The sequence below is a fragment of the Lytechinus pictus genome, unplaced genomic scaffold, assembly GCF_037042905.1.
Source record: "Lytechinus pictus isolate F3 Inbred unplaced genomic scaffold, Lp3.0 scaffold_19, whole genome shotgun sequence".
Lineage (NCBI taxonomy): Eukaryota > Metazoa > Echinodermata > Echinoidea > Temnopleuroida > Toxopneustidae > Lytechinus > Lytechinus pictus.
This window is the reverse complement of record NW_026974140.1, coordinates 10534920-10562133: the sequence shown is the minus strand read 5'-3', so window position 1 is coordinate 10562133 and position 27214 is coordinate 10534920. Positions and strand designations below refer to the sequence as shown.

General features: G+C 35.9%; 1 protein-coding gene across 1 annotated transcript; it reads left to right on the top strand.

The window, feature by feature from the left end:
• Positions 1-4382: 4382 nt before the first annotated feature.
• LOC129260922 (ras-related protein Rab-30-like) lies at positions 4383-18006 on the top strand. Its single transcript, XM_064114334.1, has 4 exons — positions 4383-5833; positions 6598-6681; positions 8807-8990; positions 12073-18006. Exons 1-4 carry the CDS (start codon positions 5747-5749, stop codon positions 12312-12314), a joined length of 597 nt encoding a protein of 198 aa, XP_063970404.1. The 5' UTR covers positions 4383-5746; the 3' UTR covers positions 12315-18006.
• Positions 18007-27214: the final 9208 nt, after the last annotated feature.

Here is a 27214-nt window from a genome sequence, read left to right as displayed (position 1 = left end):
AATGAGGAACATTTTTATTTAGGCCTATTTATTTATTTTTTCTGTCCAATATTTTCTTGACGAAATTGCTCCATTGTGCTTCCAATTTCGTTACCCTCGCCTAAACTGCACTGGCAAGAGGGTTCCATGACACGCTTATAAAATAGACAATTGAAATTATAAAGAAATACAAAATAATGAAAAAATTATTACAGGGATATATGCATGGTTGTCAATATCGGTGTTCATGGTTTGGAATTGACTGACAAATATTGTTCTCCGTGAAGGATTTTTCTTTTAGTTTAGGGGATGGCTTTAGAAATTTAAATTTCTATGGGGCAGATATGGCGTAAAGGGCAAAAATTTCTAAAAACTGCGAGCGAGCAAAACTTTTGGGTAAATTAAACTAGAACTATCAATGAAGGTGATTAATACCCCTGCCCTACGCCGTTACCATGGCAAAAGTTTCCAACACATGGGGAAAAATATGTCTTGTCCATCTTTACCCAAGACCTACATGTATGTGTGAGCAAATCATGAGAATTACTGATGAAGTAGTTTGAACCACAAAATTTTTGCCTAATTTTTGACATATTATATAATGTTACCAAGGCAACACGATTTCCGACACATGCAAAAAAATGTCCTGTATATATCTTTACCTCGAGACCAATGCGTGAGCCAAATTTCATGAGAATTGGTTGAAAACTAATCAAGTAGTTGGAACCAATAGATTTTTACCCAATTTGGGGCTTATAATATGTTGTAACCATGGCAACACAACTTCCGACACACACAAAATATGTGTCTCTCACACCTTTACCTCTTAATGTGTGAACCAAATTTCAAGAGAATTGGTTGAAAATTGATGAAGAAATTAAAACTGAAAGTATTTTACAATTTTGTTGTCATATAATATGCCGTTACCATGGCAACATGATTTCTAACACACAAAATAGGTTTTGGAGCTAGGGGAAGCAATCGCCATTCCAACCAACGCCAACACCGGACTTGAAGTCATCCAATTGATGTGTGTACCATATTTCTTGTTTAATCACATCTGAATTAAGCACAAAAGGGGCGATTCTAGACTGAAAGTCAAATTTATCATCATTATTTCGGGAGGGAGGGGTGGTGCTTGAAAAATATGTGACGTTGATATAAATTATGATATTATTCTAAGGAAAATGTCCTATCCATAACGAAGTAAACAAATTAACTATTATGCTTAGGCCTAGTTTTGCTTATAAAAATAAGGGAAAGATTTATGATTGTTAGTTTTTCAAATATTGAAAGAATACATCATACGCTATCCAATGACAAAAAAATTATTTCAAAACTCCAAGTAAAACTCAAAATATCTTCAAATTACAGAGGGCATAATTATAAAAAATAATCGTAAAATTACCCTTAAGTCACTTCTTGTGGAAAGCCGCCGTTTATGTCTTGATTTTAATCACGACATAAATTTATGTCATTCAAAGGGATTTATGTCATGATTTTATGTCGTGATTTATGACATAAAGCTTTATGCAACGGATTTATGTCAAGAGTTGTGTTTATGTCATGATTTATGCTGTATGACATGAATCGTAACATAAATCATGACATAAATCAATACATAAACTTTTTTGCAACAGGGCCCAGATGTCAGGAAACTGCCACTCCTTAGACCTTCATCCATATAATCGTGGTAAGTGCATAATTTCTGTTTTCACAATTCATTTGGAGAAATATTTAGACCATAAATCACCCTAGTCCCGTGAGTATGGTCAAATACACGGTAAGCCCCTGGGCTCCCGCCCGCACAGCGGGCGGGAGCTCCCTGGGTTAGCATGATGACTGAGTGATGTGTTACTGTTAGTGTTATCAGTATCACTTCCACCAATTCGCCGACTAACTATCCAGATTTTAATTTTTTTTTTTTAATCGAATTTACAGTCTAAGGATTTAGAAACTACCTAACTACTGTCTTGAATATATAAAAAAATAGGTGAAAATGTCTTAGATGAAAGATTTCTCAATCATCCAGAGAAATTTTTCAATAACTCCGGTCCAAGATACGCAATTAGTTAAGTTATTTATATTTCCCTGATAATGGAAACCATGAAACTGTAAATTTTGCTTAAAAACAGTTTTAAATCTCGACCTGTAAAACGTTAGTTCACTTATACGTTGTCTATAGCCACGGGCCAACAACTCTTCAGTCTATGTATTGGTGAGTGGAGCCAACGTAGTTCAGCGGAACAACCAAAATACAGAGACTGAAGCTTTTGGTCTACACTCTATGGTACAATATTTGCTTTAACACTAATACATATTTGATAGAACACTTTCTATAATGTTTTAGATGTACTTACCTGTAGTTTTACTTTAGATTTGGATGAGCATGATGAGTGGTTCACTGACTTCACTCCGACCTTGATTGATTGACCTGCTACTAGCAGGTAAATCAATGCTAGTGCCCTTGATCTTGACGTATGTTGTTGGGTAGGACTAAAAATCATGTGTCATTTCTAACTTTATTTGAATCACGCACCATTAGTGCTTGTGGGGGTAAATATACTTGTATTTGTAGCCCATTTACATAATAAGTTTGGGCTCAAAACCGTAATTGTAAAGAAAAGTTATATTTATAAGTTATAATTTTGGCTAAGGTTAATTTTGGGAAAATAGACGGTGCGTGTCGTGCAATGGCATCTTGTCCCTGGCTCCATGGAGATTAAGCACGTCAGTGGTATGACTTTAATCTCCAGGAGCCTCCTGGGATATGTCTGAGCAAATCAGCTGTTTGTGTGGCTGACATGCGAGCAGAGGCGTCGATCCTGGGGGGGCAGGGGGGGGTGATTGCCCCACCAATGAAAATATTGGGGGGCAAACATATCATTTTGCCCCCCCAATAATTCCGCATGTGCAACTAAAAATAAAATGAGATTGTAATGTTACACGGAAATCAGCAAGCGAGATCGAGATACCAACTAGTTCTTTATTTTAAATCGTGCTCAAAATGTCCGCTTTTCAGATTGGAATATAAAAAATTTCAGCTCGCACTTCGCGCTCGCATCATTTCTGAAGCAAAAACCCATACTTTAATGATTAAATAGGTGAATAGAATGTCCCGTTTTTAGTTCTAAACCTCAAAAGAACTCCCGCTTCGATTTGCAATAATCTTTTGTTGGATATATATCTTGTTCTTTATTAAAAATCGTCCATTAAACTGTCATTTTTTCAGATCGAAATATCAAAATTTTCAGTTCGCGCTTCGCGCTCGCATCTATTGTTCTTCTAGATACCCATCTTAATCATGGTACCCAAAATACTTAGAATAACAAGCTTTCAGGTCAGAATATAAAGAAATTTCAGCTCGCTATCGGCACTCACATCTGTGCAGTGAGATACATGTATCTATCCCCCTCATGAGTTACTACAAACAGTCCTAAACAGGAACCTTTTTCCTGTTTTCATGTCAGTGTACTAAAAAATTTCAGCTCGCGCTTCGCGCTCACATTAATTTGTTGGTGAGGATGAGATTTATGTCCCTTTCTCATGAGTCATATATATATATATATATAAATAAATATATATATATATGTATATATATGCATATATAATATAGGCCTATGTTTGTGGGGGTGTATAGGGTGTGTGTGGGTGAGTTTGTTCGTTTTGTGTGATCGAGCGCCTTTGGAACGTTGATTCATGATTTTGCCCCTCCAATCTGAAAATTGGATCGATGCCCCTGCATGCGAATGTGAGAATAATCCAGAATCCAATGGAAGGGTGGCGGGGGCATAAGCTGAAGTTGGACTGAATATCAAAGATAAATACCAGTTTTGGTTACGAGCGCAAAATGAGTTCGAACAGAATCCAATGAAATTACCACTAAAGTGTTTGTATACTTGTATGAATGAAAAATATGTGCCAAGTGAAAAGAAAATGCATAATCGCTGAGAAATGAGCAAAATAAGCACGGAATTCCATCAAATTTCAGGTATTTTTCCGAGCAATGATACACTGTCCCACATATGCTTTCCTGTGTTGGTGATCATCAGAATTATCGGTTTTCAGCTAAAATATCAAGAATTCACAAAGATAAGTTTATTTCAATGTACCAGATTTAGATCTATGATAATATTGTGGCAATTAGCCTTGATTTTAAAGACTTTCTCATGAAATAATTGTTTGCTGCAACTACTGTCTTTTACCTTTAAACATTTGGCATTATCGTGGATTTGAGACAGTATTTTGGCACCCTTGCGAGAAATGTCTGAAAGTTAAAGGTAAATTCCAGTTTTGGTAACGATCTCAAAATGACTTTTTACAGAATCTAATATAATGACCACCCAAGTGTCTGTTTGTATGAATAAAAAATATGTGCCAAAGGATTCTGGAAGAAATTGTGTAATTGCTGAGAAATAAGCAAAATAAGCGCGGATTCGGTCACTTCCTTCGGGTCTTTATTCCAGCAATAATAATACACTGTCCTACGTGTGCCTATCTGTGTTGGCGATCTTCAGTGTGATCGTATTTCAGCTTAGATTTTATGATTTCACAAAGTTCAGTTTATGTAACTGTACCAGATCTAGATCCACGATGATATAGTCATACTTAACCTTGGTTTTACAGACTTTCTCACGAAATCAGTGTTTTACTGCAACTACTGTAATTTAGCTTTAACATTTTCATAGCTCTTTATTGAATATCTGTGTACGTGTATTACATGTGTAAAGTTTGTGATTGATGCATAAATATTTGCATGTTTTTTTTTTTTGGGGGGGGGGCAAGATGTTATTATAATACAATATCCTTGTTGGTAATGATATATATTTATTTCTGATTTCTGTACTAATAATTACTTTTGAGTGATATTTCTGAGCAAAGTAAGAGGTTATTTACCATGTAACTGCAGCGCCAATTGAAATGGACCTAAAGATAAAGGTCAGATACATCCATAATAGCGTTGTGATTAATTTGTGAAAGGGGAATCCAGCCTTGGTCATAATATGTGTTGGAATGGAGAAAAATAAATAAGACAGAGTGGTGACAGTTTGAAAGAAATCAGACAAGCAATAAGAAAGTAATGGCTGTTTTAAAATTGAGATCCCTAAGACTGTAGATTTCAAATTGGCAACTGGGCAAGGGGCAAGGACAACTTTCCCATAAGCCATGCATCAGGGATTTGTGGTTTTGTAATTAAGTACCTATTCCCCTGGGGCAGTAATCTAAATATAGCCCAGGTAGTAATTGTTTTATGTCCTCATGAAAGAAAAATATAATTTGAAGTACAACTTTTGAATAGAATGACATTTTAGCCATTTTATGTATTGGAGTACATGTAAGAGTAGTCCTTGCCTTACATGTACATCACATATGCAGCCAATATGAGTCTTCATGTGTATAGTGATTACTAATACTTACAACTTTTAAAAATTCATAACTTTCTTATTGTTTGTCTGATATTGTTAAAACTGTCATCTACATGTATCAACTTGTCTGATTTTTCTAGTTCTCAAGAAACAAGTTTTTATTTGCGTTGGATTGACTGAGACAGCAGTGCATGATACACAATTCCTATGGAATTCCATAATCAGCACAACTAACCATGATTAACTCACAGTGGCATGACACTTTTCACCCCCTTATACGTTTCCACCTTTCCCATGTGATTTTACCTGAAAAGAACCTAATTTGTTTTTTGTTCTTGTCTACAGATCATCAGTCTTGAAGCATATTCCTTTCCTGCTTTTGATGAAGATCATCTTTGGTCATGGAGGATTACAAGTATCTATTTAAAGTTGTTCTGATTGGCAATGCTGGGGTCGGCAAAACATGTCTTGTTAGGCGTTTCACACAGGTGAGCATTGATTGATTGATTGAGTGTAGTTTTAAAGGGATCTGCATTATTAAATTAGTTTAACTTCCATAATTGGTTAAGGTACCATTTTAAAGTCAGTGCAATTATTCATACCAGAAAATGAAGGAAGTATTTTTCTTTCTGAGGTTCAGCAAATTTCTGCAGTCCCAAAAGTTTTAGACATTTACCTCATATTTTTCCCCCAACAAAGAAATGGATATAGGTTTTCCTCAAATCCTTATAGATCATGCAAAACAAGTAGAGATCACTTTATTTTGGTAAGCCGTTTTGCTTCTAAGATTCTGGCAGTGCTCTAAGTATATTGAGTCCACCCTCATATAACATTTTCATTCTCTATCCTATGTGTCGCTACCTGCTTTCTTTTCTAATAAAAAAAATCCCTATGTTGCAACATATTTTTACTTTTATTTTTTCCTTTTTTTAACACTAAACCCCTGTAAAGACAAAGACACTTGTCTTTGTCTTTACAGGGGAGCATTCCATGAAGTAAATATTGTAGTCAGTGATTTCAATGACTATTTGTTATGAGCTAGTGAACTCTTGCATCTGATCGGTGCAGAACAGATTTACAAGTGAAAATTACTCACAAGATACTTCATGAAATACTACCCTGGTATTGTTTCACTTTAGATGAACAATCATTGTGGTGGAGTAAAGTGAGTATTTCTTAAATTGGATATTGCAAGATGGATGGTTCTTGAAAACAATTTATTTTGAGATTTTGTTGCTTTTTGTTATTTCAGGGCTTATTTCCACCTGGACAGGGTGCTACTATAGGTGTTGATTTCATGATAAAGACGATAGAGATCGGTGGGGAAAAGGTCAAGGTAAGCTGGGTGATTATGCCTGTGAATCATTACTCAGGAAAGCTCCCACAATCGGAAACATATCTTTTTTCAATTGTTCCATTATTTCCCCCTCTGTGAATAGTGACATTTTGTTGAAAAAAGATTTATATATATGTGAACAGCCAGAGTATAATTGATGTATAATTAAGAGCAGAGATATTTCACATGAAATATATCACTGAGACTGTTATGTTCGAGAAAGTCTCTGAAAAGACCAAGACAATGATTTCGGAGACAGACATTTGTATCCCAGAATTGGCTGAGACCAAGTTGAAACATGAGACAAACATGTGTTAATAGTCCTAGTACAACTAATATTCTGAACAAAAACATTTTATTCCCCTACCATATCAGAGATGAAACATTTGTTTGACAATATGTTACTCATTGATTCAGTGTGAATGTATTACACCTGGCTTATGTTTGGCAATTAGTATACGGGCCCTCTGGGTTCACTATTCAGCAAAAAAGAAACGTATATAGACATCCAATGAATCTGCACATTGATGATTAGTAGTAAGTAATCAATATTCTCAAAGAAAAAAACTAAAATGTTCACACGATGCATTGTTTTTAACCCTAACAGTATTTCGTTGAACTTGTTAATATACCATAATAATTGCAGTTCTAGGCATTCATGTGATCGGTCACCTCAAAACCAACAATAAGTCGCCCAGGAAGGTTCTCTGTAAATAGCCAAACAGTAATTTGGTCTTCAAAAAGTAAAAAAATTATCTGAAAGAGTAATCCTTCTCCTTCATACTGTTCTAATTTCACGTTGTGAAGTTGAATAGAAAACAAGATACAAGAGTTTTTTTGACTCGTGGTTTTGTGGACTGCTTGGAATTTTCACTGAGATTGCACTGTGTACAAACATTATTTTCTCCTTATTCTTTGAAGCTCTCACTGAATTTGTTCTGCATTTGATGAAGTATTTGTGCAGGTTATTATTGATTTATTTTGACATGTTATACAGTGCGTATCAAAAAAAGTTTACACTTAGAAAAAATCCTGTGAAATTATACATTTGTAATATTCTGAAGATTTTTCCACATTTTAATATTGGTACAGATCCATTTAAGCAAATGATGATAAATCTGTCGAAAAATATTTCCGCTTGAGTGAGCACCACTTACTTATGAAAAGTGAGTGAAAAATGATTTGCGCAGAACTTTGAAATAGTTATGCGAATAAAAGTAGACCTTAATCATGAAGAACACGTGGAATTTAGCTAGTAAAATTGATTTGAAGATATCTCTTACCTTTTTAACTTGTTTCCTTGCCCAAAACACTTCAAAGAGTGCATTGCGCCCCACCCCACTCCCTCACACACCGAGGCCATCGTGACGATATTTGCTTTACACTGAGCTGTGATTTACATGAAATGGCTTAGGCTTGATTTTATTTTGTTAATCATTGTCAAGCTTGGGAAAAGTGTGGAGAAACAAGTATTAAATGAAAAATGAAATGTAAACCCACTTTAAATGATAAAAACTTAGTGAAAAAATGCTGGAGAAGTCTGATATAAACTTTTGTTCAGATTCAGTTATGTCCTCAGATCCAGCTGGCACAAAAAGGGTAAAGGTTGTGCTTACATGTACTAAGTGTTGAAATTTCAATTTGGGTGGCAAAATTGTTACAAAATGCTTGAATGTATCCGTTTTATTTCAATTGACTAAAAGTGCAAAGGAAATGTATGAGAAATATTTCGCAGGGTAAGTTTGATTTCGCCCTTCCCCCTTGACACAGCGTGAAAACAAGCATTTCTGCGAGCTTTACAAAAATGGACAGTGCTCACTCAAGTGTAACATTCTATCAAAACTTTTACTTCCATTGGATAGATGAGACCCAAACCCAAGATTATATGTGAAAAAAAATACCCATATGTTGTATATTTTTTAATTCCCAGGGCCTTTTCAAAGTGTAAACTTTTTTTTGATACGCACTGTGTATCAGTGGAAAGCTGAGAATGTGATTTTGTAATCTAAAAATTCATTTTGAGTGACTGATTGTTGGTTTAGAAGTGGCTGATCACTTGGGTGTTTTATTTGTTGTCTATCAGTGATAGTGGTTTATAAACTTTTTTCCTTCTCTTCCCTGTTAGTTACAAATATGGGATACTGCAGGTCAGGAGAGGTTTCGTTCGATCACTCAGAGCTATTATCACAGTGCAGATGCACTGGTACTAGTCTTTGATGTGACGTCAAAAGAAAGTTTCAATGCCCTACCAAGCTGGTTGAGAGAGGTAGAGCAGTATGCAAGTCCTAAGGTCATATCAGTTTTAGTAGGTAAGTCACTTCAATGATGATGATGATGATGAACAGCATTTGTATAGCACTATTTGTTGGTGAGAAACATTCGAAGGCGCTGGCTCCAACAAGATGTCTCACATTCACTCAGTTGGGTGAAAAGATGGGTCTTCGGTTCAAATAGATGAGTAGATTGGATTGGTAGAGAATTCCAATGACGTGGAGCAACCGAAGAAAATGCTCTTCCGATTTTAAGACCACCTTTCAAATTATTTGTAAAATCTATGCCTCACTATACAGGTGACTCTGCCAAAAATCTCTTGGAACCATGGAAATCTGTTTAACTTGGATGAAATGTGAAAAGAAGATCTTATGTTAGTTCTGCTTAATCTGTTCTGTTTGGCGATTATTCAACTTATGCAGAGTCTTCTGTAATTTCCAGAGATGCCGAATTCAAAGACCAGTGCTGCATGAGATTTTAGGCAGGGAACCGTGACTCAATGTGAGATCATCATGATTGTGAATTATGAGAATATTGGAAAGGTGTGATGTAGGGATAGGTGGGATGAGCAAGAGTGTCAAGTGCGGGAGTTATTTTGCATGACTATATTTCAGTACCTGCCTTAACCTGCTATAAATTAGTGAGATGAGAATGTAAAACTCAGACATTATCCCCATTGTTAAAAATAAACTGATATTTTCCCCCTTCCATTTGACCTGATGTATGGTAACCTTTAATAAAGGAAATACCTTGCTACATGTACATGTACAGTTCAGGAGGTGAAAACAAGGTATTCTCAGAGCAATTGTTTAGATAGACCAGTCACCAGGTGATCTTTTACAGGCCACTTTGATTATATAATTATTCATATCATCAAATGTGTTATTCTTATTTTATAACAATAATGTTTAATAAAATTTTCACCATAGGATGTACTTGGTGAATGTAACAGTGATAGCAAATGATATTCTAGTTGGGTGTTTCATAAAGCTGTTCATAAAGTTGCTTTACTCATGACTGTAACACAACCGCGTAGCCAGGATTTCATTTTGGAGGGGGCGGTAAATGCATGCGAAGCGTGCCAACACTTACAGAGCGCGCTCTCTAGTGGGTGGGTGCAGGGAGGGGGAGTTTCCCCCTCCTGTGCGAAGCGCGAAGCTTTTGGTGTTTCATAAATTAAAATGAAAAGGAGCCGTCTCTCTTGTCTCTCGTACTTATATCAGCTCCAATTCAGTTGACTATATTGTGATTTTTAACCTTGTTTTCATGAACGTTGTTTTCAAAAGTGATTGTGAACGCACAAAAAAGGAATACAATGGAGGAAATTGAAATAATAATAAACCTGCGCGAAGCGCGGAAGCTAAAGTGTGTTATCAATTTTTTGCCATGAAAAGGGTCCCGAGAAAAGGGTATTCTCAAAGATACATTGAATATTTCCCTTGGAAAGATCAGATTTCATTACAAACAATTTAGCGACAGTGCATATCTTTAACTCGCAAAACAGAGGAGAAGAAGTGTATATGCCGGGAGGAAGATATTCCTCCCCGCGCAGAGCAATGAAACTCTGAAATTTCAAAGGGCGGACGTTTCATCAAATGCAGATATCTCTAATACCCCATCGGCTCTAATTCAATTGATTTTATAAGATTATTGAACTTACAAGGAAAATAGTGCGCAAAAAGTTGAAACTTCTGTGATTTATTGAAATTATATAAAAAAGGATGCCTAATTTCTTTGACTTATCCTGAAGCGCTTCATTTTGAACTATAAAGAAACTCAAGTGTCATTCAAAATTTCAAACTGAGAGCGCAAAACAGGACAGGAGATGAATGTGCAGGGAAATGATCTGAAGTTTAATAGAATTTGATAAAAATTTACTTTTTTGTTTAATACGACACAAATTTTATCCCTTCCTCTTTTTAAATTAGGAACCTGTTTGCCCCCAAATTATGGTTGTTTAGTAATGAGCTGAAAAGCGGGAAAAGTTGACTTTATGGAGGTGACGGCAGAAATTGATATAAAGATTTTACCCGCCCGGAGCCGACCTGACCAGAAGTTGCACGATCAATAAAAAAAAAAAGATAACTTCATATAGTTCGGCCTAATCTTACTCAAATTCCATGCCCTAATGTGTACATTTGAAATATAACTGGCAATTAACACATATAGCTGAGGTGGAAAAACAGGGTTAGAGAAAGGGTGGGGAAAACAATGGAGAACTTCAATATTGTCATTTAACCGCTCGCAGCGCGGAAGCAAAATTCATATATAAATTTAGAGCATGAGTGAAGGAGTTTCTCTTTTGAGAAAAAAAATAAAGAATAAAAAAAAAAAAGCTACCTTTCTTCCCTTTCCTCCCTTCCCTTTTCCTTTTCTCCTCTCTTTTTTCCCTTTTTTTTTTCTTTTTGGGGACGTTTGGGGGGGGGGGGGCGACCGCCCCCCCCCTGGCTACGCGCCTGCTGTAACATGTTCTTAGGTCATAACTCGATTACATAGGGATATCACATAGTACAAGAAAGGATCACCAGTCAGCGTAAAGTCATTCCTATCTTACAAACAGCTTTATGAAACACCCACCTGGAATGCAATTTTCCATCAATGTCACCAGGTACAAACATCATATGAGTATATAATCAATTTAAACTTTTGGGGGTAAAATCACTTTGTCTGAATAAAAAAAAAAAAGTAGTATTCCATAGAAATGTGGAACTGAAGTGTGTGTTTAGTCTTGAGTTCAAACTTGGGTTTAGTTATCAGAATACCACTCAATGTGTTGAAAACTCTGACTCTGACTTTCTCTGTGTTTTAAATGTATTAATGTGCGTAATGAAATGGCGGCTAGTGGTAATGACTCTCAACTGTCAATCTGAGGGACGTGGGTCTGATCCTAAGCCATGGTGTCTTTTCCTTCAGCAAGAAATGTACCCATATTGTGCTGTGCTCACGCCAGGTGAGGTGAATGGGTACCCGGTAGGAAGAAAAATCCTTGAATGCTTGAGTGCCCGATCAAGGTAGCCGTACTAAAGCTGGGTGATAATAACATTATCATGTTAAGCAGGGCTTGCTAGGACCCTGGTAAAACATGTCATTATTTATTTTCTTTTTCTTTTTGATGTGAAGGTAATAAGATTGACCTTGCCAAGGATCGAGAGGTGAACGAAGAAGATGGACAAAGCTTTGCAGATTCCCACTCGATGCGTTTCCTGGAGACATCAGCCAAAGAGTCTGACAATGTGGATCGCCTCTTCCTGGACATTGCAGTTGAATTAACCAATAATGTAAGAAATGGTGAGATCAGACATGATGATCATGAAGATATCATCAAAGATACTACTTCAGTCTCAACATGCTGTAAAGGCTGACTCTTCCTATCCTGTTGTAAAATGCTTCTTGTTAATTTGTTTCTTCAACTTCATAATGGTAAGATCTGATGACGCCATTAAAGGCACTTCGTCAATATCAACATGTAGTTGAACTATGTGATGGTATCAGGTTCGTTCATCTGTGTATTACAAATATCTACGATTGTATCATCAGATATTCTGAAGCACTGTATTAAGTCCCAGTTAAACTCTGATGATATCATCAAAGACACTGTGCCAAGCTGTTCAAGGGTAGGGTTGGCCTCTCTGATTATATCATCAAAGACACTACGCCAGGCTGTACAGCGATAGGGTTGGCCTCTTTTGATATCATCAAAGACGATATGCCAGGCAGTTCAAGGGTAGGGTTGGCTCTTTTGATGATATCAGAGAGACTACGCCAGAGTAGGGTTGGCCTCTTTGATGATATCACAAGAGGCACTTCTGTAGTCAGTACTTGTTTAAAGGCTGACTTCTGTAATGATATCATCATAGACTCCGGCTGACTGTACATGCTGCAAAGGTTGGCATTACTGATGTTATCATCACACTACCTTTGAATATGGATGTCATCAAAACTACTATCTCTGATGATACCATCAAATCGAACTCCAATTAATCCAGCCCGATTTTTGTCTCACCTGCATAGCAGAGTGAGACTATAGGCGCCGCTTTTCCGACGGCGGCGGCGGCGTCAACACCAAATCTTAACCTGAGGTTAAGTTTTTGAAATGACAGCATAACTTAGAAAGTATATGGACCTAGTTCATGAAACTTGGCCATAAGGTTAATCAAGTATTACTGAACATCCTGCTTGAGTTTCATGTCACATGACCATGGTCAATGGTCATTTAGGGTCAATGAACTTAGACCATGTTGGGGGAATCAACATCAAAATCTTAACCTAAGGTTAAGTTTTTGAAATGTCATCATAACTTAGAAAATATATGGACCTAGTTCATGAAACTTATACATAAGGTTAATCAAGTATCACTGAACATCCTGCATGAGTTTCACGTCACATGACCAAGGTCAAAGGTCATTTAGGGTCAATGAACTTTGGTCAAATTGGGGTATTTGTTGAATTACCGCCATAACTTTGAAAGTGTGTTGGTCTAGTTCATAAAACTTGGACATAAGAGTAATGAAGTATCACTGAACATCCTTTGCGCATTTTAGGTCACATGACCAAGGTCAAAGGTCAATGAACTTTGGCCATAATGGGGGTATCTGTTGAATTACCATCATAACTTGGAAAGTTGATGGATCTTTCTCTTGAAACTTGGACATAAGAGTAATCAAGTATCACTGAACATCCTGTGCGAGTTTCAGGTCACATGATCAAGGTCAAAGGTCATGTAAGGTCAATGAACTTTGGCCACGTTGGGGGTATTTGTTGAATTACCATCATATCTCTATAAGTGTATGGGTCTAGTTCATAAAACGTGGAAATAAGAGTAACCAAGTATCACTGAACATCTTGTGCGAGTTATAGTAGTTTTCAAAATCAGCACTGCTGCTATATTGAATCGCGTGATGCAGGTGAGACGGCCAGAGGCATTCCACTTGTTTATTGAAAGTATTCCTTTCATGTGGTGTTAATTTAGCATGTAGTTAAGCTGTAAAATATGCAAGTACAACATATAATTATGCACTCCAATAGTTAATCATCGTCTCAACTATAGATCTTTAAATATTTCTCTCCACCTTTTAGTTCAACTTGAGGTCCATGAAGTCATCAATATTGATTTTAAAAAAAAATCAATTTTTCATCAGTAAAATGACTTTCATTGTAGAACTCTTTGAACAAGTATTTTGGGGGTTAACTTGTCAGTATAAGTATTATCTAATCAAATGATATTGTTATGAAACAAAAAGTATTGAAGTATCTGCATTCAATAATTTGCAATAGATTTTCTTGCCATGTATTAAAAGATTTATCATTAAAACTCCACTGCCTATAAAATTATGTGCAATCTGCAATACTGCAATATTATGTTTATCTGAAAAGTCTTTATAGTCATGTTCAAACATAACAACTGTATCAAATGTAACCTGTGTCTCAGTATTCTGTCAAAAGTCACATGTCTGAGAGGCTTGGTGATGATGATTAATGACTTGTGAAGAAGGCGCTGCATAGATGATCAGGGCCCCCTCTTGCAAAGAGTTGATTGATCCAATCAACACCAACTATGGAAAGCCATCAATGTTGTGTTTGACAGAGATACATGTATATGCATTTTAGATGTTGGGATTGCTAGCTTTCTATAGTTTGGGATGGATCAGTCTTAAATCTTTGGAAGATGGGGTGGTGCCCACCCCAATCTTGCTGCCCTTAAAATTCCCTAATATCTCGGGCAACTTTTAAAGAATTTGCATCAGGACTTTTGCAAAGGCTGAATTGGTTCTGGGAGGTTTTTAAAGCCGTTTTAGAGAGTTTATTCAGTTCCAGTTTATTACTACCGTATATATTAAATGAACCTATACGTTCTAAGACTGTGTGGATGGTTGGAATGACATATTTTAGTTGCTACATATTTCATGATATTACATTTTTACATGACAATTTATTTTGGTGGGATCAAAATAAATTGTAAAAACAACAGTAAAAATACATGTTGTACATGTAGCTGCATTTTTTTTTCTTATTGAGTTAAAACGATTTCTAAGCCTGGAATGGTCTGAAAATTCAGTCACAAAATTTGTGAGATAAGTGTGCAAATCGCTCTTTTAAAAATAAAACAAGAGAGAAAGTGCACTAGATGTATATATTATCAAAGTTAAATTTCAATTTTTACGAAGGGTTAGCAGATGAAAAACATGGTCACTCCACTAATGTTTAACTGTATATGGGAATGTTAGTTGGTTCTTACTTGATAAGGTGATATTTGCTCTTACGAGAATTGCTCCTCCGCTAATTTCTCTGAAGATAAAAAGGTGATGGTTAATGGTTGTGATAGGGTTTTCAGCTCAGAATCATGTGAAGATTAAGATTTTGATGTTAAGGTAAGGTTTGAAGCTCAGGTTTATGTTTGGCTCAATGTGTGCATTTTCAGTAGGAGCAATTGTCCCAGGAATAAACATCATAGAACCTCTTAAAGCTTTAGCCAAGCCTTAAATGCACCATATTTAATTGGCAGACTGCTTCTGTACTATTGGGCTGCTGTGCATGCATACATGTATTTGAACAAGAACTATAAATGAGAAGACATATTTGATTTTTTTCATTGGCAAGATATGAAGTATATTTGGAAACAGAAAGTTAATCTTTTTTATATCAAATGTGCAATGTTTCCACATGGCTGTAAAGTGTTTAAGCGAGGTTTTAGTTCTCAACTCATATGTAAAATATCATGACTGTTAATAAGAAAGTAATGATACCTTTTGTATTTCTTTCACAAACAGTTTATTTGTTTGCTGTATATACCTTTCAAAGTGCAATTTTATAATTTCTTGCCTTTAATATTCTCAACTGCCACTAACACTGCTTTTTAAAAACTTTTTTTTATTATAATCTAATTTCATTCATTCAATTTTCATCCCTCCAAAAGCTATTCCCTTTATCAGGACCAAAATACAGTCAAACCTGTCATAGCAATCCTCTGTCTATAATAGTTAATACAAAATTGTCTCACAATAGAAAGGATTTTATCCGTCATAATAATAATCTGAAAACATGATTGGTCTGAACCTGTCATTTTCCCCAAAGATAGTTCCAATCAATGTCACGAAATTGGCAAAAATGCCATGAATCCAGACATCACATTAGTTCAAAGCTATCTATCTATAAACTAACTATCCCTCAGTGACGCGAATGCAACTATTTTTCTTTGGTGCTGTGCCCCTCAGGAAAATAGTCGCATTCCGGTGTCACTTTGGAAACCATAGTTCCAATCACCTCCTCTGGTGACCGTACGGGTGCATCGTGGTCGAGTGGTTCTGACTCTCGCCTTTCAAACAGAGGGTTGTGGGTTCGAATCCTAGCCATGGCATGTTTTCCTTCAGCAAGAAATATATCCACACTGTGCTGCACTCGACCCAGGTGAGGTGAATGAGTACCCGGCAAGATCAATTCCTTGAATGCACTGAGCGCCGGTGATGGTAGCTCGAGCTCAAGCCGGGGTAATAATAGCAGCGCTTTGTATCCTCAGGCAAAAATGCTTTATAAATCCAGCTATTATTATTGCTATTATTATATTTGTTCAATGTGTGTTATAGAACCTGTTTATAAAGGCAAAATATCTGCAGTGGCCACTTTTCTATTTCCCTTGGATGGCCTTAAAACACAAGTATGACTGTAGTAACAAAAGTTTGCCATTCCTTTTTATAGAAATGTATTGTTTCTTACCCATTGGCCTCATTCAGATATTGCAAGACAAATCTTAGCGATGTTTTTAAGTGTTGAGAAGTTTAGACATGGTTAGACATGGTCCCCCTTTACACGTACATGCCATTTAAAGTATGTACATCATTATAATATTATTATTACATGGGTTAGTGTTTCTCACCTGTCAAACAGAGAACCGTGGTATGCATCCTATTGTTATGCAGTGTATGACTGAGAGAGCCTTTACTATCCATGTACTTGGATTTGGGGTTCATCTAATTCATCACCTTCTTTTGTTTATAACTAACAAAAGAAAGTTATGTATCTATTTGTTTAACATTCCTCTCTCAAAATCATGTAAAGCTTTTTTTATGACACACCATGTGCTGAGATATGTAGTGGGTGTCTGTTCTTGAATCTGATGTTCATGTCAATAATAATAACAATATTTCTGTAACCTTTGGAGTATTCATTGTAAAAATCTGAAAGATATTCAATGAGTATTTTTTTATTTGGCTTGGTGTAGAATGTCTATTCCCATGATCTTGTAAATATATTGCCAGGCTTTTCTTATGGCAAACATCTGCAGCTTGGCACACAAGTGTATAATCCATTGCATCAAATAAAAACAAAATGTTATGTAATTGTTACATGTTTATGATCATATGATATTTTCCTGAATTCACTATTATTCATTTTAAGCACATTTTTTGCAAGAACATATATATCAATGTGTATATATTTATGCCATGCATATAATTTGATTTGACTATATAAAGGGGAAACAATAAACATGACATCTATGTCAGTGTTATTGATTTTTACATTGTAGCTATTAATGTGTTCTTCCTGTTTAAGGATATATGTCATATGAATTATTTGAAGAAAAAAGGCGTAGGTGGAAATGACTGACATGTTTTAGGCTAGAAGTAAATTTAACCTGTGTCACTTGCTTCCTGTAACTTCCCAAAATGAGGAGATTGTGGTTATGATATCTTTTTACTTTTTTTTCAACTGTCTGTAAAAATTACTGGTTGAGAAGTATGAGTACCTGGTTTTACCAAGAAGTTGCAGGTTTCAGCCTCAACTGCTGTTTACAGGTAAATATGTCTTTGAACTATGGGTATCAAACACTTTGGCCGGTATTCTGAAGTCATGTTTTACGTAGACCATGGTCTAATTCTTATCCTTCACAAACAGTTAAGAATTATTTCAGAGTCAAATGAGCTGATACATTGAACATCTACTTTTAGGGAACTTTGCAACTTTTGGCTGTCTATATTTAAATCACAACTTTAGACCAGAGTTTAAATCAAACCCAACTTCAGAATACCGGCCTTTGAGTGTTCTCAAAAGTTGTGAGTCAAAACCTTAAAATAAGAAATACCTGGCATGGTTTATTACTAGTACTCTGTTATTATACTGTGATTTTATTTTCTATGAAAACACAAGACAAGACAATCCAGTAAATGGAAGGAATATGATAGTGAAACATGTCAAGCATATGCCATTTTTATTGGATTGATTTGGACTTTACTACACAACCTTGGATTTCAGCCATGGTTAAATTAATTAAACGAGTCAGAGTATTTAAATTTCAGCTGATTTATATTGTATTGTTGTTAGTGTAGAACTTTTCAGATCCTTTATCCTTATACTATGCAATAACAGGGTGTCAAACTGTCAATATTTTGGTAGGACAATAATGCAAACTGTTGTTGTGTGCTAATGACGTGGCTGGAATGTGAATTGAAAAATCATTGAAAAATCATGATTTTCACAGAAGAAAACACAACATGTGGAGCTGGTAAATGAATGCAAGTAGTTATTTTAGACTTGGCTTTACCTAGACTAGATGTATTGATACATGTTCAGTAAAGAAGGGGGAATCTTAAAATCTGTGTCAAAATATTTTGCCTTTTGCTTTCCAAAATATGTCTACCAGTTACTGTGCCACTGTATTTTAAGATTAGATAGCATAGGGTAAATCATTGAAGTAGTTTTATTTTGTAGTAGAATCTAGCCAGAAGAGTGTGTTAGTCGAATCAATGTTAGATTATTGTTGTGGATAAACTCTTGTGTGTTCTGTATTATGAAGTGTTAATGATATTTATAATTGGTACGAGGATATTCTAGGAACCAACATTATACTTTTGTCCATGACTTCCAGTATTTAATGATGAAAAATGTCACACTTGGCAGGGAATAATTTTTCTTACCAAATTTGATTGGCATTTTTGTAAGAAGAGATGACTGTCATGTCTCAACTAAGTTCTGTACAGACCTGTGTAAAAATCTGCTAGACTATTTGTGTAGTGATTTTTGAAAGAAGAGCAGATTGAGTGCTATGCGATACCAGGAAAATTATTCTCTGTGAAGATGAACTTTACACATTCAACCTGCTGGTGTGAGTTATCTTTCTATTTTCTTTCAAATTTTCAGCACTGATTGTACATGCCTTGGTTTCTTTAAATTTGGAAGCAGGACATAAAAAAAGTCATTTCGATACCTAAATTGTTGGGAGGTGCAGTTTGGTTTGACTTGGATGTTCTCATGTCTTGGCAATCTTTAAATTTGGGATTTGTTCAAAGACATTAACTACATTTTTGTTCACTTTTTATCACTCTATATCAGAATCCATTCATGTACCGCAACCATTTTAGATATTCCTTTACATCTATCTTGCTGTGTCCTGCATTTTGTGTGGTAATAAATTCTTTTTATATTTTGAGTAAATATATTTTATTAAGAAATGTATGTTACTTCCACATGCACCAAAGGAACATTCTTTGATGTTCTGGTTATTATTGTCTATGCAAAATGGATGTTTCACTCGCTTAGTACATGTTTAGTGTTTTGTATTGATCAATGTGAATATCATTTGTAGAATTTCACGCATATATAGTCACTGTATTTTGGTAGAAATTGCTGAGTTATGTAGGTAGATATCATTTATATGTAAAAATGTCATATAATCTGTGTATGATAATCATAGTCTTTTAGGTGCAGACATTTGTAATATGTATAGTGCTCATGATTGCTAAAACAACTTCTTTTAAGATTACAATGTATGTTTTTGTGTATTATCTGCTTGCATTCAGTCTGATCGAGCTACATATAGGCTCAATTCAAAGCTGTTATGTTTTATTAATTGTATATAGAAAAACACAGACTTAATTGGAGTCTGTGCTTGTATTCCAATCTGTGTGATTGGCAACACCCCTGTATACATGAACCACCTGTTTACAGGTAAACACCATGCATGGTGTCAAACTCAATGTTAAAGTGAACACACTGTATGGTGTCAAACTCAATGTTAACAGGTAAACACCATTCATGATGTCAAACTCAATGTTAACAGGTAAACACTGTATGGTGTCAAACTCAATGTTAACAGGTAAACACACTGTATAGTGTCAAACTCAATGTTAAAGGTAAACAAACTGTATAGTGTCAAACTCAATGTTAACTTTTAAACACCATGCATGGTGTCAAACTCAATGTTAACAGGTAAACACACTGTGGTGTCAAACTAAATGTTAACATGTAAACACACTATGGTGTCAAACTCAATGTTAACAGGTAAACACACTGTGGTGTCAAACTCAATGTTAACATGTAAACACACTATGGTGTCAAACTCAATGTTAACAGGTGAACACACTATGGTGTCAAACTCAATGTTAAAGGTAAACACACTGTATGGTGTCAAACTCAATGTTAAAGGTAAACACACTGTATGGTGACAAACTCGATGTTAACAGGTAAACACACTGTATGGTGTCAATTTCCCCATGAAAGCTGACACCTCAAGAGTTTTTAAAATGACTTGAAGTTACCATATAATATTACTGCTGTTACAGAGTATGTTGGAAAAACCTGGCTCATGCCATGATTTGTATGCTTATGAAAACGTGCTTCTAATTGCAGCAGGTTCCCGTTAGATAGATGTTATTGAATGTGTGCTTGTATATTTGTGGTAGGTTTACTTTATTAATAACTTTTTTAACCCAAATGTGCAAAATTGCTTGCTATTATGCTATTATTATTATTATATTTTTTTTATACAAATTTACTGAATTTTAAGAGATACAGGATCAAAATCTCTGGCAAAGAGATTAAAATCCATAGTACAATTAGACATTTTTTTAATGGAGGTTAAATTTAAGAAAAATGATGGCTTGTTCACAAATAATGCATCAAGGCATTAATTTGATCTTGCCCAGGGGATGGCCCCACTGCATTATCATCAACAAGATTACGTACGTCACACATTCCAAATTGGCAATGGGATGAAAACAACAAAATCACTGTTTAAATATGCAAATTGGCAACTTTTCAGTAAATTTGGTCTTCTATTATTTTGACTCATTAATCTATTTTCTAAGTATGAAAACGAATAGGAAATTATGGATTTTTGCCAATTTATGGAGCATTAGAAGAATAATTTTTTGCCTTATGAAAGCTGTGTACCTCTGGGATGGGTAGTCATTGTGCAATGTTTTGAATGTTTTGATAGCAAGATTAATTCTTTAAGTTTGTGTTTGTGCTTGTCTGAGGTGCTATGTTGTTGAATCAAGTTGCACATTACATTTGTATCATACCTTTAGAATAACATCTATCCCATATTAATGTTTTTAATTTATGGTGAATATTAATGTTTTAAGGGTGAATATGTTCTCTAAGTAGCATATGTTAAACTGTATGATTATATTGTGTATGATATACTACTGTACAACAACATTGAAAAATTGTGAATTATGTAAATGAAGAAAGAAATCAAATATAGCTGAAGATTGTACCATGATGTGTGAATGTGGTTTGATTGTGTTCTATGAGAAAACATATTGGAAAATTTGTCTGTTTGTAGAGATTAAATTTTTTTTTTTCAGTTTTGATGCTGTGAAGCTAGAGTGATAGAAAAATCTAATTGGAACATATCCTGACTGAAAAAGATTTTTCTGTCTAATGGGAAATGTACTCTGTACTCTCAAATTAGGGTCTAGTGCAGTGGTGGATCTATGATTTAAATGGGGGCGGGTATCCAGATTTTGTTCCCATTTTGGTTGATATAAAAACAACATTGACCACCCCTCCCCAATATGACTTCTTGTTGGTAAGAAATTGCCCATTGCCCCCCACAGTGGCCGGTGCTCAAAAGTTAGTGAACCCCACCAGAAAATTAATATATTCAAAGTGTTTAAATTAAATCGTAAAAAGGGTGGAGTGACAACGAAATGCATATTAATGCCGCCAGTCTCGTGGGAAAACAGAAAAGTGATTTGTGTTGAAAATAGATAATTGCGAATATTTCCAATTTTATTTAATCACAAAATGTGGATATAAAACACATGACGAAATATATCTTAAAGTCGTATTATGTCCTGAAATTGGGCAAAATATTGTATGATATCCAGGGACGGATCTAGCTTTTTTTCCAAGGGGGTTGACCAGAAGGACCATCAATTTGAACCTAAGTGATGTTTTCCTGGCATCTACTAACGCAATGAATGTAGACCATAAAAAAAATTAAAAAATTGAAAATGAAAATGGGGAAAGAGAATTACCCCTTTGCAGTGTACTTGCAAATGATTAAGTAGATCGTTCAACCGTTGGACAATGGGTCCATGGTTGGACCAACATTTTGAGAAAGAGGTTTGAGGAGTGTACAGGCAAATTCTGTGGAATCAGGTCGGAAGCCAAACAAAATTAGGGAGGTCCACCTGAAATTTTGGAATGGACACAAGTAAAAAATTGGACAACAAAAAAAAAAAGGTATCAACCAAAATTGTAGGGGTCCGTCCCGTCCCCCCCCCCCCGCTTTCACCGCCTATGGTTCCAATATCGGTCAAGATCATGGGACTTGGAGAATTCTTTGAACATCGAGTTGTTGCCCTCAAAGGCCAACAAAATCGCCTGATCTCACGTCCTGTGATTCATCTCCTTTGGGGACACTAGGTTGTTTGCAACTTCTCCCCATGCAAGATCTTGATAATTTGCAGGGCCGAATCCGGCAATGATCACAACCGCGTAGCCAGGATTTAATTTTGGAGGGGGCGGTAAGTGCACGCGAAGCGCGCTCCCTAGGGGGGAAGGTGCAGGGAGGAGGGAGTTTCCCCCTCCAGCGCGGAGCGCGAAGTTTTTGATATCTCATCAAATTTATAAATCAAAATAAGACGTCTCTTGCGTCTCTAATACCCTTATCATCTCGAATTCATTTGACTTCCTGTGATTAAAAACAAAACCTGTTTTCAAAAGAAAAAGTGAACGCCCCAAAATGGGAAAAGATTGAGGAATTCAAAATAAATCCTCTTACCGCTCGATGTGCGAAAGCTAAGACGTTTTATAAAAAAAATTGAGAACAGAAGTGGTAAAAAATGCCTACCTTAGTCACATCAGATTTGATTGTAAAAACGTTGGCCACATTAAATTTCTTTAACTCGCAAAACAGAGTAGATGCGGGTATATGAAGGGAGCCCGGGGGCCCACTTCAATTGACGAGTGGATACCATGCGCGACCATGGGGTCTCGAAAAGCACCCTAAACACGTATTTTCCATATTCTGAAAATGCACCCCTTAACAAGTATTGGCGTCTGAAACCCTACCCTTAACAAGTATTGGAAACAAAACAATACTCTTGGCAAGTAATATTCCCTGAAATGAACCCCTAAACAAGTACAGCGATATTTTATTATGTCACGGCCGGGTCCGTCGGTCGTCACTTTTACCTTTAATTACACACCATTTGGTTTAGTACGGCCCCACCTCGCGCAAATCGGACTCTAAACACGTAGTGTTGGGGTAAAAAAGACATCCTTTATAAAAACATTTTAATTTTGTTTTATCATCCCCGCAAATTTGACCCTAAACATGTAGCTTTCCTAGTGAAATAGATACACTTTTTTCATTATTTTTGTGTTTTTGACACCCTTATCACGTTACGTACGTAACGTGCCCTATCTTGAAAAAGACATCCTTTTTACGTGTTTTTTGGTCGCGCATGGTATCCACTCGTCAATGTAAGTGCCCCCCCCCCCGGAAGGGAGGAAATATTTCCCCCCGCGATCGAATCATGGTGTTGAAGCTCTCAGTGAATTTTAAAAATTTCTCTGAAACTTTAACCTGCTCTAAGTAGTTTGATATTTCTTAAATAATACGAAGAAAAATGTAGCTCAAAATGTGAAAGGGATGATGTAAGCTTGAAGAGGGACTTTTCCTCTCCCATGCACGCGAAGAACGGAAACTTCTGTGACATATTTTGAAAGAAAAAAATGTGTAATTTCGCTCATAATATTTAGCGCTTCCTTTTGTATGATTAAGAAACTTTAGTGATATTCAACATTTCAAATCAACGGCGCAACGAAACATGACAGGGGATGGGTGTGAAGCGATATGAATTTAGAATAAAGTTTCATCGTACCTACGTTTGCATATAGCAGACACGAATTCAATGCCCCCCCCTTTGAGCAGATACTTTGCCCCCAAAAAATTACTTGCTGAAATGCGGTGTGGGAAAACGGTGTGGGAAACAAAGGGGAAAGGAAATTTTTATATTTTTCCCGCGCAGAGCGCGGAAGAAAAATTTTGTATAAAGAGAGCAAAGAACATCTCGTTTGGGTTTTTATTCTTTTGACAAAAAAACAAACAAACAATAAAGCTACACCCTTTTTTCCTTTTCTTCCTTCGCTTTTCCTTTTCTCCCTTTCCCCTTATTTTTTTTCTTTTTGGGGGCGTTTTTTTTTTTTTTTTTTTTTTTGGGGGGGGGGGGGGCGACCGCCCCCACCGATTCCATGCTGCCGGCTTTTTGCGCAATTAAAGGACAGGGCACGTTGAAGGTGTAGGTGAAAAATACATTAAAAGGGGAATGAAACCCTTGGAACAAGTAGGCTTGTGTCGAAACAGAAAAATCATAGAATAAGAACAAAGAAAGTTTGAGAAAAATCGGACAAATAATGAGAAAGTTATGAGCATTTGAATATTACAATCACTAATGCTATGGAGATCCTCCTATTGGCAATGCGACAAGGATGTGTGATGTCACACATGAACAACTTTCCCTTTGATGGACTATAAAATACCCCCAAAATGTCTCTTTTTGCTTTTTCTTATGGTGATACAAACTCTTTATCCATGATGTATTTAAAAAAAAAATCTGTATTACATGCCCTCCTATAGAAAGAATATATGCTCTACTGATAGATGTGAAAAAAGAGGCAGTTTAAGTGAAATATATACTAAAGTAATGGGGAGAGTTGTTCACAAGTGACATCACACATCTTTGTAGCATTGCCAATTTGAGGATCTCCATAGCATTAGTGATCGCAATATTCAAGTGCTCATAACTTTCTCATTATTTGTCCGATTTTTCTCAAACTTTTGTTGATCTGTTTCTTTGATTTTTCTGTTTTCACACAAGCTATCTTGTTCCAAAGGTTTCATTCTCCTTTAACCTTTCAATCATCAGATCAGAGGAATGCCTTGACTCTTCATTACAAAAAGTACTTTCGAAAACATTTTATTCTATCAAGCGCACACATCACCAAACCTTGGAAAAAGTGGTATCTGCACGTACCCGTTGTCTTCAACATCAAGTAATTCGGTCATGCGTGACACAAATGGGGAAACAATGGAAAGCTGATAAGTTCTTATTCATATCCATACAGAAAATGTCAAAGAATTAAATATGCTAAATAGGTTCATTATTGCGGAATTAAATATGATTCGAATATCAACCTTCTAGATTTGGATTACCCTTTTTTCTGAAACGCACGCATCGTATAGGCCTGTATCTCACCAATCAAATCGTGCGAGCTGATTTTTATAAATTTCATTTAGCAGACATGAAAAATGAAAATTTTTATTATGTTTTACAATCATGAACGGATGGGTATACAGTGCATATCAAAAAAAGTTTACATTTAGAAAAAGTCTTGTAAATTATCAATTTGTAATATCCTGAAATTTTTTCCACATTTTAACATTGGTTCAGATCCACTTAAGCAAATGATGATATAACTGTCGAAAAATATTTCCTGTGCTATGAACGCCTAGCTTAGCCGGGTAATATAGGAGCGCCTTGAGCACCTAACAAGGTGGATATGTGCGCAATATAAATACCCTATATTATTATTATTATTATTGATATAACCCAATAAGACGAAGGAACAGTGAGCAATGGTTTGATATGGCGTGCGATTAGAAACGAAGACGAGGGAATAGATCAGACAATCTTTTTCGTTATTGTGTCATCGTGTGTTGCTTCGTTACAGGTTCTTTCGAGATCGGTCCACTTTGGCAAAAGCGCGAAGGGGGACTATGCGCGACAAAAACACACGAACGATAAACGAACGATTACCGTAGACTAAATAAGAGATACGAATTCACACAGATGACCAACGATTTTTCAATTCGTCGGGAAATTTTAAACATGTTCAAAATTTCCGCGCGAATTTGAATAATCGCAGCTGTTAGTTCAGAAGATGTACGAACCCAAACACGAAGAGTAAATATGATTTACTATCAGATACCATTGAAAACGATAAAAAAAAATGCCTTTCGCCAGCCGTGGCGTAGCTACGGGGGGGGGGGGGGGGGTATGGGGGGGGGGGCACGTGCCCCCCCCCCTGAAAAAATTGGCGGAGCCCAAAAAAATAGGGAGAAAGTAGAAAAGAAAAAGAAGGGGAATGGCAGAAGAAAAAAGAAGAGGAAAATAAGAGGAGGAAGACAAGTGAATAAAATAATTTTTGGGGAAGAAAAAAATATTTCATGTTACTAAATGAAATTTTCTCTCGCGCTTCGCGCTTGATAAGATTCATATCTTGCTCAATAGGCTGATAGGGAGCTTAAAAATATCAAGTTTTGAAGTCAATGTACAAAACATATTTCTGCTCGGACATCGAGCTTTCATTGTATTTGTTTCCATTTACAAATTAAGTGCACTCTGTAAAATGACCGTTAATATGGCCTACATATCAACATTCTAAGATCACGCTGGGTGGTCGCATTTTATTTAATTTGCCAAGTTCCTATTGTCTTTGTGTATTCCATCAAGTTCTCAAAATATCAATTTCAGATGTGACTGCATGTCATAACGTAGGCCTATTTAGCGCTGTGCGCTCGCATTTTGATTGGTTAGTACACTATATCAATTCTATATAAGCAAACAAAAACCCCAGGCCTTTTCATTACATTTTATTTTTAAAAATTCAGTTCATGATTTGCGCTCGCATTAATTGTTAAAAATGTCTTAACCATTGTAATGCGTATTCATAATTTAAAAATGCTTAAAATTTCTTCAATACTGTCACTACGCATATTAGATTAACAAATAAAGAAAATATCATTTTCATAAATTCCTATTAACCAATTTGGGTCTTTTCAGAATGGAATATCGACAAGCTTAGGAATAATAGGAAGATAGTCATCATTTTCATATGACAAAATATCCTTAGAATGTTCCGGTCCTTTGTTAAAAAAATAACAAAAAAATATCAGCTTGCGCTTCGCGCTCGCATCATTCATTGAGTGTGATCCACATCCACTTCTCAATTTTCCTACACAATACTTGAAATA